This window comes from Mus caroli, chromosome 11 (assembly GCF_900094665.2).
Source record: "Mus caroli chromosome 11, CAROLI_EIJ_v1.1, whole genome shotgun sequence".
NCBI lineage: Eukaryota > Metazoa > Chordata > Mammalia > Rodentia > Muridae > Mus > Mus caroli.
Genome location: NC_034580.1, coordinates 90,269,772 through 90,279,421, shown reverse-complemented (window position 1 = coordinate 90,279,421; position 9,650 = coordinate 90,269,772). Strand labels below are relative to the sequence as shown.

Below are 9,650 nucleotides of genomic sequence, written 5' to 3'. Positions count from 1 at the left end.
TTGGATGGAGCATATACAAATTATCACACTTATTGTCCACCCTTCGGTGGGTTTGCATTCCTTTCTACTTTAAAAGATGCATAAAAGGAGACGGTGAGAGGGATCGGTGGGTAAAAGACACTTATCAAGCTGGATGCTCTGAGTTTGACTTTTGGGACCCCCCAAAATAGAGGCAAGGAACTAAATCCCTTGGTTTGTCTTCTGGTCTTCACATAAGCACTGTAGTATGGGTGCCCATACACATGCACACACAAATAATCAAAATGAAAAAATGCAAAAAAAAAAAACCCACAAATATCAGTCATAGCAAGATGGTAGCAAAGGGATTTTGACCTGCCGTTTCTCAAGCCAGCTCTCTTCTAACACCGTCTGCCTCCTGAGCCATTAGATCATTGGCAGGAGATGTGACTCTCTTAGACCTAGCTGTCTGAAGTAGGTTTAATTTGCACTGGCTTAGCCCCATAGACAGAGCATTCAGTCGTGTTACATGAAGAGTGTATTACAGCAAGGGAGAGAAGGCCAGGATGTCCTGAAGCTGGTGCCCTAGGCTTGGGAGGGCGCCTGGTGTAGATAGAGCCTCATCTGTGTGTGCCCCACTCCAACCGCAGCTGAAGGACAGGAAAACAATGCTCCCTAAGTTGTATGCTCTAGAGCCACATAGTGCTGGGCTAACACACTGAAAGACAATCCTACTTCTAGAGGGGACCAAAACAGAGAGAGTAGCCTGTTCTGACTGGTTCTTCCTGGATGCTGTACTCCGGACACCTCACTTTCTTGAGGAAGAACTGCCCTACGATAACTTGTGACTCCAAAGTCCATGATCGTTCCATTCTGGGGCATAGCCCCTCCAAGCCTCTCACACGTGTCCTGCCTCTCCTGCACACACCATTGCTGCGACCTCTTCCATCTGATGCCAAGGACTGGCCTGACTCAGAGACCACAGACCACCCTCCCTGCCAAGCTAGTTCCCAGTGGAATTCTTTTCTTCTTCTCTTTCCCCTCCCTCCCTTCCTTTAAAAAAATATTTATTTTATTTCATGTGTTTTGCCTGCATATGTCTGTGCACCATGTGCGTGCTGGAGGAAGTCTCGAGTTTCCGACTTACAGATGGTTGTTAGCCACAGTGTGTGGGTGCAGGATCCTCCTCAAGAGCCGATAGTGCTCTTAACTGCTGAGCCAGCTCTCCAGCCCTGCTTCCTTTTTTTCTGAAACATTGTCTTATGTAGTCAGCCAGGCCTGGATTATAGGGCTGTTCTGCCACACATGACTTTTTTTAAAACAAAGTTTTATTTATATTTAAATTTTATTTATTTTTAAATGTATGTGTTTGTACGCCTGCGTGCCAGAAGAGGTCATTAGGTCACTTTATAGATGGTTGTGAGCCACCATGTGGTTGCTGGGACAGCCTCAGGTTTCTCTCTCTCTCTCTCTCTCTCTCTCTCTCTCTCTCTCTCTCGTTTGTTTAAACATAATTGGGTATTTTGCCTGCCTGCATGTATGTATGTGTACAGTATTTATGCCGCAATTATTTATTTTATTATTGTATCTGTGTGTATTATGTGCACACATGCGTTTGCTAGAAGGTGCACCTATGGAGGCAAAAGGACCACTATGTGGAGCAAGGCTTTCTCCCACTACATATTTGGCATCCAGAGACCATTCAGCTTTGTAGGGCAACTGTCCGTTCCTTGCTGAGCCATCATGTCTTCCCCCTCTTTTGTTTCTATGAGACAGGCTCTCACACTGTACCCCAGGCTGGCTTGGAATTCCCACAATCCTCCGGGAGTTCTAGTATTCCAGGTGTGAGCCACCGCCCCTGGCTTCCAACGATTTTCTGTTCCTCTAATACCCAGCCCGTGAGCTTCCTTTCCGCTGACTCCCACGCACACTTCTGTAGGCCCACCAGCTCACAGCCAGTTACCTAGCATCGAATTAACTCTTGACTTGGTTAGTGTCTCCCCTGCCAGTTAGACTGACCTGATTTTAGTAGGCACCTATGTCGGCCTGGCTTTCAGATCTGAGCCAGGTACACACCAATCTAAGTAACTGACTGGAAAAAAAAACAAATTAAGAAATCTTGCATGGGTCAATAAAGTCGCTCTGACACAGGGAGCCAAGAGGCTGGCCGGGCATCCTACGTCCTTGGCAAAAGATAGACTGGCTGTGTCCTGGAGAACGAATAGGCTGTGTGCAACAGTGTCCACCAGGTGGCGCCGCAGGCCCGAGGCCGTGGGCTCTCTAGCCACTCCGGGAGAGGCAATACGAGGTCACGCAGCCCCTTTGACTTCCGCCGGGGCGATCCACGCGGCCCAGCCCCGGGCACACCCTTGCTGGGCACGCTGTCGAGGTCTCGCATCCCTCCTTTCTGCCGCCTTGCTCGCCATGGTTCCCTCCCGGGTCCGGACCGGCAGATGGGTGGCAGCGGCCAGGGCGGCCCAGCGGCGCCCCCGTGTGGACAGCTTGGGACAGCCTCCGAGTCCTGAGTCCGCGAGCACGCGCGCGGCGCTTTACGTGCACGTGAGTGGGCAGGGGAGAGCAGAAGGAGGCGGTGGCCGTGGCTGTTCCGTTCATAGCCCACCTGCACGCTGTCCGTGCCTAACATCACATCTGGTACAACATCTGCCCACGTCATTCGCCACCGGAATAAGTGTTTGGCCAAAGACCTCAAGTCTGGTGCTTACTAGCTGGGTGTCCCTCTTGGAACTTGTTTTGTCTCACGAAAGTGGGCATAGTAATCTCATCGCCATCTGCCCACGGGGCGCAAAGTGGCTTAGTTGTCGCAACCACCGCTGACCAACCTCAGAATGGGAACGGGGATGTGTGAGAAACCCTGGAAGTGGCCTGGGCAGCCCAGAGCCCCGCCTTAGCTCACACACGCATCCCCTGTCCCCAGTGGCCTTATTGCGAGAAACGCTGCAGCTACTGCAACTTCAATAAGTACATACCCCGCGGCGTGGAGGAGGGGACCGTGCGGAATTGCCTGGTGACTGAGGCAAGGACGCTGCTGCAGCTCAGCGGGGTGCAGAGGTCGGTACTGGGGACAGTAGACAAGGTCTTGGGCGGAGAGGACACTACAGGAGGATGTTCCCCAGGGCTTTCCTGGGTTTTATGTCTCCATCCTCTTCCTCCAGGATAGAGTCTGTGTTCTTTGGTGGAGGAACCCCGAGTCTGGCCAGTCCCCACACTGTGGCTGCTGTCCTGGAGGCTGTGGCTCAGGAAGTCTACCTGCCTGCCGATTCGGAAGTCACCTTGGAGGCTAACCCCACGTCAGCCCCAGGTCCTAGGCTGGCAGCTTTTGGAGCAGCAGGAGTGAACAGGTTGTCCATTGGTTTACAGGTGACCTACCTCACTCACCCTACCCCAGTGCTCCCAGATCCTAGGATGGTGTTTAGTTATTGGGAAAACATTTCTGGGCACCAGGGTCTAGTACACAGTAGACTGTGTAGTGACACTTTTCTTACTGTTTGTCTCTTGACATATTGGCCCATACACTTCCTGAGGCAGGCTTTGGCATTATTATTATTATTATTAATGTCTTCGTTATTTTGAGACAGGGTACCCTATAGCTCAGGCTAGCCTCAAATTTTATATGTAGCCAAGGGTTGACCTTGCGCTCCTGACTCTTCTGTCTCCATCTTAATACTAGGACTACAGACGTGTGCCACCGTGCCCAGTTTGTATGATAATTAAAATCAAACCCCAAGGCATGTAGGCAAGCATTCTACAAAGAGCTATATCACTAGCTGCCATTTTATTATTATTATTATTATTATTATTATTATTATTATTATTATGACGACAACTTTGAGACAGGAACTCACACTGTAGCGCAGGTTAGCCTTAAACTGCCAGCAGTCTTCCTGCCTCAGCCTTTCAACTCCTGGAATTACAGGCCACAAGGCCCAGCTGGCTTAACCCTTTATAGTCTAGGCATTTCATGTAATACCTGCCACATGGTAGGTGCTGCCCAGGTGTGGGTAAGGGATGGTGCAGTGGTTAGAGCACTTACTGGGCAAGTGTAAACCAGCCCTTGGATCCTCACCCACCCACACAAACGCTGGCTGGGTATGGCGGCCTGCCTGCAATCCCAGCACTTGAGGGCACAGATGAAGGAATCCTCCCTTTCGCCTTGCTTAATGCTGGCTAGCCAGACTTAACCGTATCAACTGTGGTTTCGACTCAGTGAGTAAGATAGCAAAAAAATTAAGGAAGATGGGCTGGAGACACAGCTCAGAGGTTAAGAGTGTTGTTGGCTGCTCTTCCAGAGGACCTGGGTTCAATTCCCAGCACCCACATTGTGATTCATAAGCATCTGTAATGAGATCTGGTGCAGGCACAAATGCAGGCAGAATACTGTATAATAAATAAATAAATCTATAAAAAGTTAAAGAAGACCCCCATTATCAACCCTGAGCTTCCACAAACAGACACACACACATTCACCCCTGCCCTCACACACATGTGAACAAATATATACATAGGCACACTTCACATATATAGACATGAAAGAAAGAAAGGGGAAAAAAAAAAAAAAACCCAGGATGTGGCTTGTTCTGTGATTGGAGACCTGGAACAGGCTGGCAGCCGGACCATGGCATGGTAACTGCTACCTCCAGAGGAACCTCCGAAGGCTTATTAGAGTACCGAGGGGAGCCCAGCCTGATGAAATCCTGGAAGCCTTCCTGGAGGAAATGATGTGTGAGTGAGACAGAGCAGGTGTTGACCAGGTTGGAGGGGTGTGGGAGGAAAGGGCACAGGATGTGGAAGAACTTTGCATGTTTGGAGGAGAAGCCGTGTCATTCCTGTGACTGGAGAGGCAGGAGACAGGCTGCCAAACAGGACCGAAAGCCTTCCGCTCCTGTGGGAGTTTGGGGTTTCTCCCATTGGAGAGCCTCTGAAGGTGTGTTTATGAGTCAGGAGAAATCTCTCTAGGTTGACCTCTGGTGACTTCTGGTGTTTGGGTATCTGGGATTGCCATCCCTACCACGCCCATAGGTGCTTCGCTTCTGGTGAAGTGCTCCACCTAGGGTTTAGGGTCGTAGAAGAGCTGCAAGGGGGTGTACCATGTCTGGATGCTCTTGCTCAAAACGCTTCCTTTTTTTTTATCCCCCACCCTCCCTGTTTGATTTTTTGAGACAGGGTTTCCTCGTGTAGCCCTGGCTGTCCTAGAACTCACTTGTAGACCAGGCTGGCCTCACACTCAGAGATCCACCTGCCTCTGCCTCTTGAGTACTGGGATTAAAGGCCTCATGGGCCACCACCACTCGGCTTCTCTCTTTTTTATGACAAGGTCTTACTGTCTACTCTGGCCTGAGACTTGTTATGTAGCTTCAGGAAGCTTTGAACCCCTGATCCTCCTGCCTCCACCTCCCCAGGGCATGGGATTACAGATGTCCACCACCACGCCTGGCTTCTCCTTATGAGAAAACATCTGCTAAAACTAAATTAAGAGACCTTTGGGTCTGGATGTGGTGGGCACACAATTGTCATCTCACTACTCAGGAGGCTGAGGCAGGAGGGTTGCCATGAGTTCAAAACCAGCTTCAGCTCTTTACTGAGACCGTGTCTCAGAAGGAAGCAAGTAAGCCAGCCTTCTGGAGACTGATGGTTGTGCTGTGTTGTGCATAGATGGGGACCTTACTGAGCCTTTATGCTTAAGCTAATTGCAAATGTAAAAAGTTAATTTAAGGGCTGGTGAGATGGCTCAGTGGTTAAGAGCGCCGACTGCTCTTCTGAAGGTCCTGAGTTCAAATCCCAGCAACCACAAGGTGGCTCACAACCATCCATAACAAAATCTGATGCCCTCTTCTGGAGTGTCTGAAGACAGCTACAGTGTACTTACATATAATAAATAAATAAATAAATCTTTTAAAAAAAAGTTCATTTAAAAAGAAGGGCCATAGAGATGGCTTAGTGGATAAAGAGACTTGCCGCCAAACCCGATGACCTGAGTTCTATTCCCTGTCAGAAGGAAAGAACCAACTCCTCCAACTTAACCTTTGACCTCTATATAATCCCTGTTGTGCACCCTCAATAATTAATATAAACATATTATAAATAAGTAAAAAATGTTTGCTTTTACAATAAATATTAAATATTTGCTTTAATAATAAATGCAATAAAAACATCTTCTAATACATGTAATAGATATAATGACAATATAATAAATATAATAGAAATAATACAAAAGTAATAATATAATAAATATAAAAACATTAGGAGGGAAAAACCTGTTAGAAGCCGGAAAATCCCAGGCTTCTACATTCCTGGTTTGACACTGCAGTTACTATCTCCGAACCTTCAACCTTAGCTTTCTCATCTGTCAAATAGAACTGATGACTGAGCACTGTGGCTCTCCACCCAGCACTCAAACAGGCAGAGGCAGGATACCCCACAGGCTTGAGGCCAACCTGGGCTACTTAGTGAGTTCCCCGTCTAGTCAGCACTATAGTAAGACCCTGTCTCAAAAGGAAAGAAAACAAAAGGCGGGGGGTTTAAGGGTTCAATGCACCGTTCCTTGAAGAGTAACTCTCTGGGTCTGCCTTGACGCACTCTATCTCCTGTTCTGTGTCCAGTCGCATCTGTGCCTTAAGGCTGAATGTTGCTGCCTCCCTCTGGGACAGTATTTACACCAGACCCTCTCTCTGCAGTCCCTGGATGACACGGAGCTGCAGCTGCTGGGCCGGACTCACTCAGCCAGCGACGCTTTACGGACGCTGGCGGAAGCCAGGCTCCTTTTCCCTGGCAGAGTGTCGGTGGATTTGATGCTGGGGTTACCGGCGCAGAAGGTGGAGCCATGGCTTCAACAGCTTCAGAAACTGCTGTACCACTGTGACGACCACCTCTCCCTCTACCAGTTGACCCTGGAACGGGGCACCTCACTCTTTGCCCAGGTGCAGCAGGGTACCCTCCCGGCCCCTGACCCGGACCTGGCTGCTGAGATGTACCAGGAGGGCAGGACAGTCCTTCGAGACGCTGGCTTTCGCCAATATGAGGTCTCCAATTTTGCACGGAACGTGAGTGAAGGCTCATGAGGGGTGGGGATGGTGGTGGAGTGGAGTGGGGGTGGAGTGGGGAGTGAGAGTGGTGGTGGTGTACAGAATTAGAGGGTTGAGATTGACCAAGGGACTGAGACCTTTTGAAGAGAAGGGTTCCTGTTGGGTGCTCTGAGACCTGAGGGGTTGGGAAATTCTAATTAGATGCCTGGGACCTAAACAGAAGCCAACATCACTTCCTTCTGTGCTGACGATTCCCATCTTCCCCACAGGGGGCGCTCAGTACCCATAACTGGACGTACTGGCAGTGCGGTCAGTACCTTGGCATTGGGCCTGGTGAGTCGATCGATCGTGAACAACCGAAAGCATGATTCAGGGGAGGAACATTCTGGTTGTGTGAACCTGGGCTGCTCCTTTCACCACTCAGAGCCTGCATTTCCTCATGCAAACCTACCCAAAACCTCTCTGTAGAACCGTGGAATGTGAATTTTCAAGCCTGGTACCCTGGTTCTTTCTGAGTCTGGCATAGATGAGAAGCCCCTAGGGGCTTGTTACAACCCAGAAAGCCCGGCTCTACCTCCAGGACTTCTTATGGGCAGGGCTGGAGCGGGGCCTGAGGATTTACATTTGTAGTAGTTGCTTCGGGGAACACCCTTGGAAAAAAACCCCCATTTTAATCTGGTAATTCACCACATTAGCGTCTATTAATGTGTGTGTGGTGGTTGTTCACTGCTATCCCAGGAGCCCATGGAAGATTTGTGCCTCAGGGAACTGGAGGCCATACCCGGGAAGCACGGATCCAGACACTGGAGCCAGACAATTGGATGAAAGAGGTGATGCTCTTTGGTCATGGCACGCGGAAGTGCGTTCCCCTGGGAAAGCTGGAACTGTGAGTACCAGAGTACACAGGGCGCTTCCCTGGGGTCTCCTGTACCCCGGAAACGCCTCCATGTTGGTACATCTTTATTACCTGCTTTGCCCCTCCCACTTTGCCCCCATACCACGTGATTTCTAGGCACACTATTACATCCCAGCATTGCATTTAAAGAATGTGAGGTCTCATCTCTAAGGTCCCGTGGTGATTTTTCTTCCAGGCTGGAGGAGGTTTTGGCTATGGGGCTACGTACTGATGTTGGAGTCACTCACCAGGTAAGGGACTGGGGGGATCTCAGATATTATTAGCTCCTCCTAGGGTCACTTCCCAGGCCCTACTCCCTCCATCCTCTAGGTTGGCAACTAGAAGCTGGACCTGGTGACAGAGGCAGTGGGTAGTGCTGTATGCCAGTTAAAGATTGCACCTAGAGTTCTGTGCTGGGCAGGTGCTCTACCACTGAGCTATTATTCACATTAAATCCAAGTGTGTGTGTGTGTCCAGCCAACCACATGGCCCTCGGCCAGCTCATTGCGCTGACTTCTTCTGATTCCTAGCACTGGCAGCAGTTTGAGCCCCAGCTGACCCTGTGGGACGTGTTTGGAGCAAGCAAGGAGGTGGAGGAGCTGCTAGCGCAGGGTCTGCTGCTGCTGGATTACAGGTATGTTGGGAATATTGTGTGGAGGGGGCTTCACAGACCCTGGGAGCTCTTGATTACAGATTGGGGCATGGCAGGACTGCCATAATGAGTGTGTCACAACTAAATGTGCTCCTCCTTTTCAGAGTGGTAGAAACAAGAAAGACCAATAGAGGAGGGCATGGGCTGCCAGGGGTGGGCAGGAATGGGCCTTTATGGTAAAGTTAGAGTCATATCCAGACCTCTCGGTTTTCCAGGGGTCTCCGGTGTTCCTGGGAGGGCCTAGCTGTGCTGGACTCCCTGTTATTGACCCTCCTACCTCAACTCCAAGAGGCCTGGCAGCACAGGCCTCCCTCACCCGTGTCAGGAGGATGACCAGACATTCTTGTATCATGAGTAAGCACCAGTTGGACTTGGAGGGCTGGGCCAGATGGTGGGCATCTGCTGGTAGGTGCCATCTCTGCTCTGAGGTACTATTGCTTGGCTCTGACACCCCCATGGGAATGGATGTGGTCAGTTGGATGAATGGCTGCCTCTGTTCTGGGGACTGGTATCCCTCACAGCGTCCCAGGAGTCACAGGTCAGCATGTGTTCCCTGCCTAGGATGTCCTCACTACCCCCACCCCCATCCCCCACCACTGGCTTTTGTTGACGTTTTTGGACACCAAATAACACAAAATCTTCCTACAGGGAATTGTATCTATCAGAGAAGCCTCATTCTAGAGAGAAGCCCTAGCTTGTATGGTTCAGTAGAACTAAATCCCCTCCAGATACCTTACACAAGATGAAATATAGGAATGAGATGTTTACAAAACCATTTGAAGGGCTGGAGAGATGGCTTGGTGGTTTGCTCTTCTAGAGAACCAGGGTTCAAGTCCCAGCAGCCATGTGACAGCTCACAACCATCAGTAACTCCCATTCCAGGTGATCTGGCGCCTTCTTTTCACCTCTGCGTGTACCAGACACCTGTGTGGTGCATAGATACTCATCTAGGCAAAACACTCATATGCATAAAATAAAAAGAAATAAAAAAAAAGATTTGTTGTACAGAAATGTAACCTATACTCTGTGTATGTCTCATTATTTCCTAAGGGTTGAATTCAGGTTCAAAGTTTTAAAAATTATTTTAATTTTTTTTTTTTTTTTT

At 49.6% G+C, this 9,650-nt stretch overlaps 1 protein-coding gene across 2 annotated transcripts; it reads left to right on the top strand.

Annotated features, from left to right (window-relative positions):
• Window positions 1–2,301: 2,301 nt before the first annotated feature.
• Window positions 2,302–9,532, top strand: Rsad1 (radical S-adenosyl methionine domain containing 1). Of its 2 annotated transcripts, none has more exons than XM_021177516.2 (9): window positions 2,302–2,517; window positions 2,894–3,027; window positions 3,132–3,336; window positions 6,651–7,016; window positions 7,268–7,331; window positions 7,737–7,884; window positions 8,090–8,144; window positions 8,424–8,527; window positions 8,761–9,532. In XM_021177516.2, the coding sequence occupies exons 1-9, from the start codon at window positions 2,383–2,385 to the stop codon at window positions 8,876–8,878; spliced, it is 1,329 nt and encodes a 442-aa protein (XP_021033175.1). In that variant the 5' UTR covers window positions 2,302–2,382; the 3' UTR covers window positions 8,879–9,532. The 2 variants fall into 2 exon arrangements, with proteins under 2 accessions (XP_021033175.1, XP_021033174.1); XM_021177515.2 differs by having other exon boundaries at window positions 2,302–2,610.
• The last annotated feature ends 118 nt before the right edge of the window (window positions 9,533–9,650 follow it).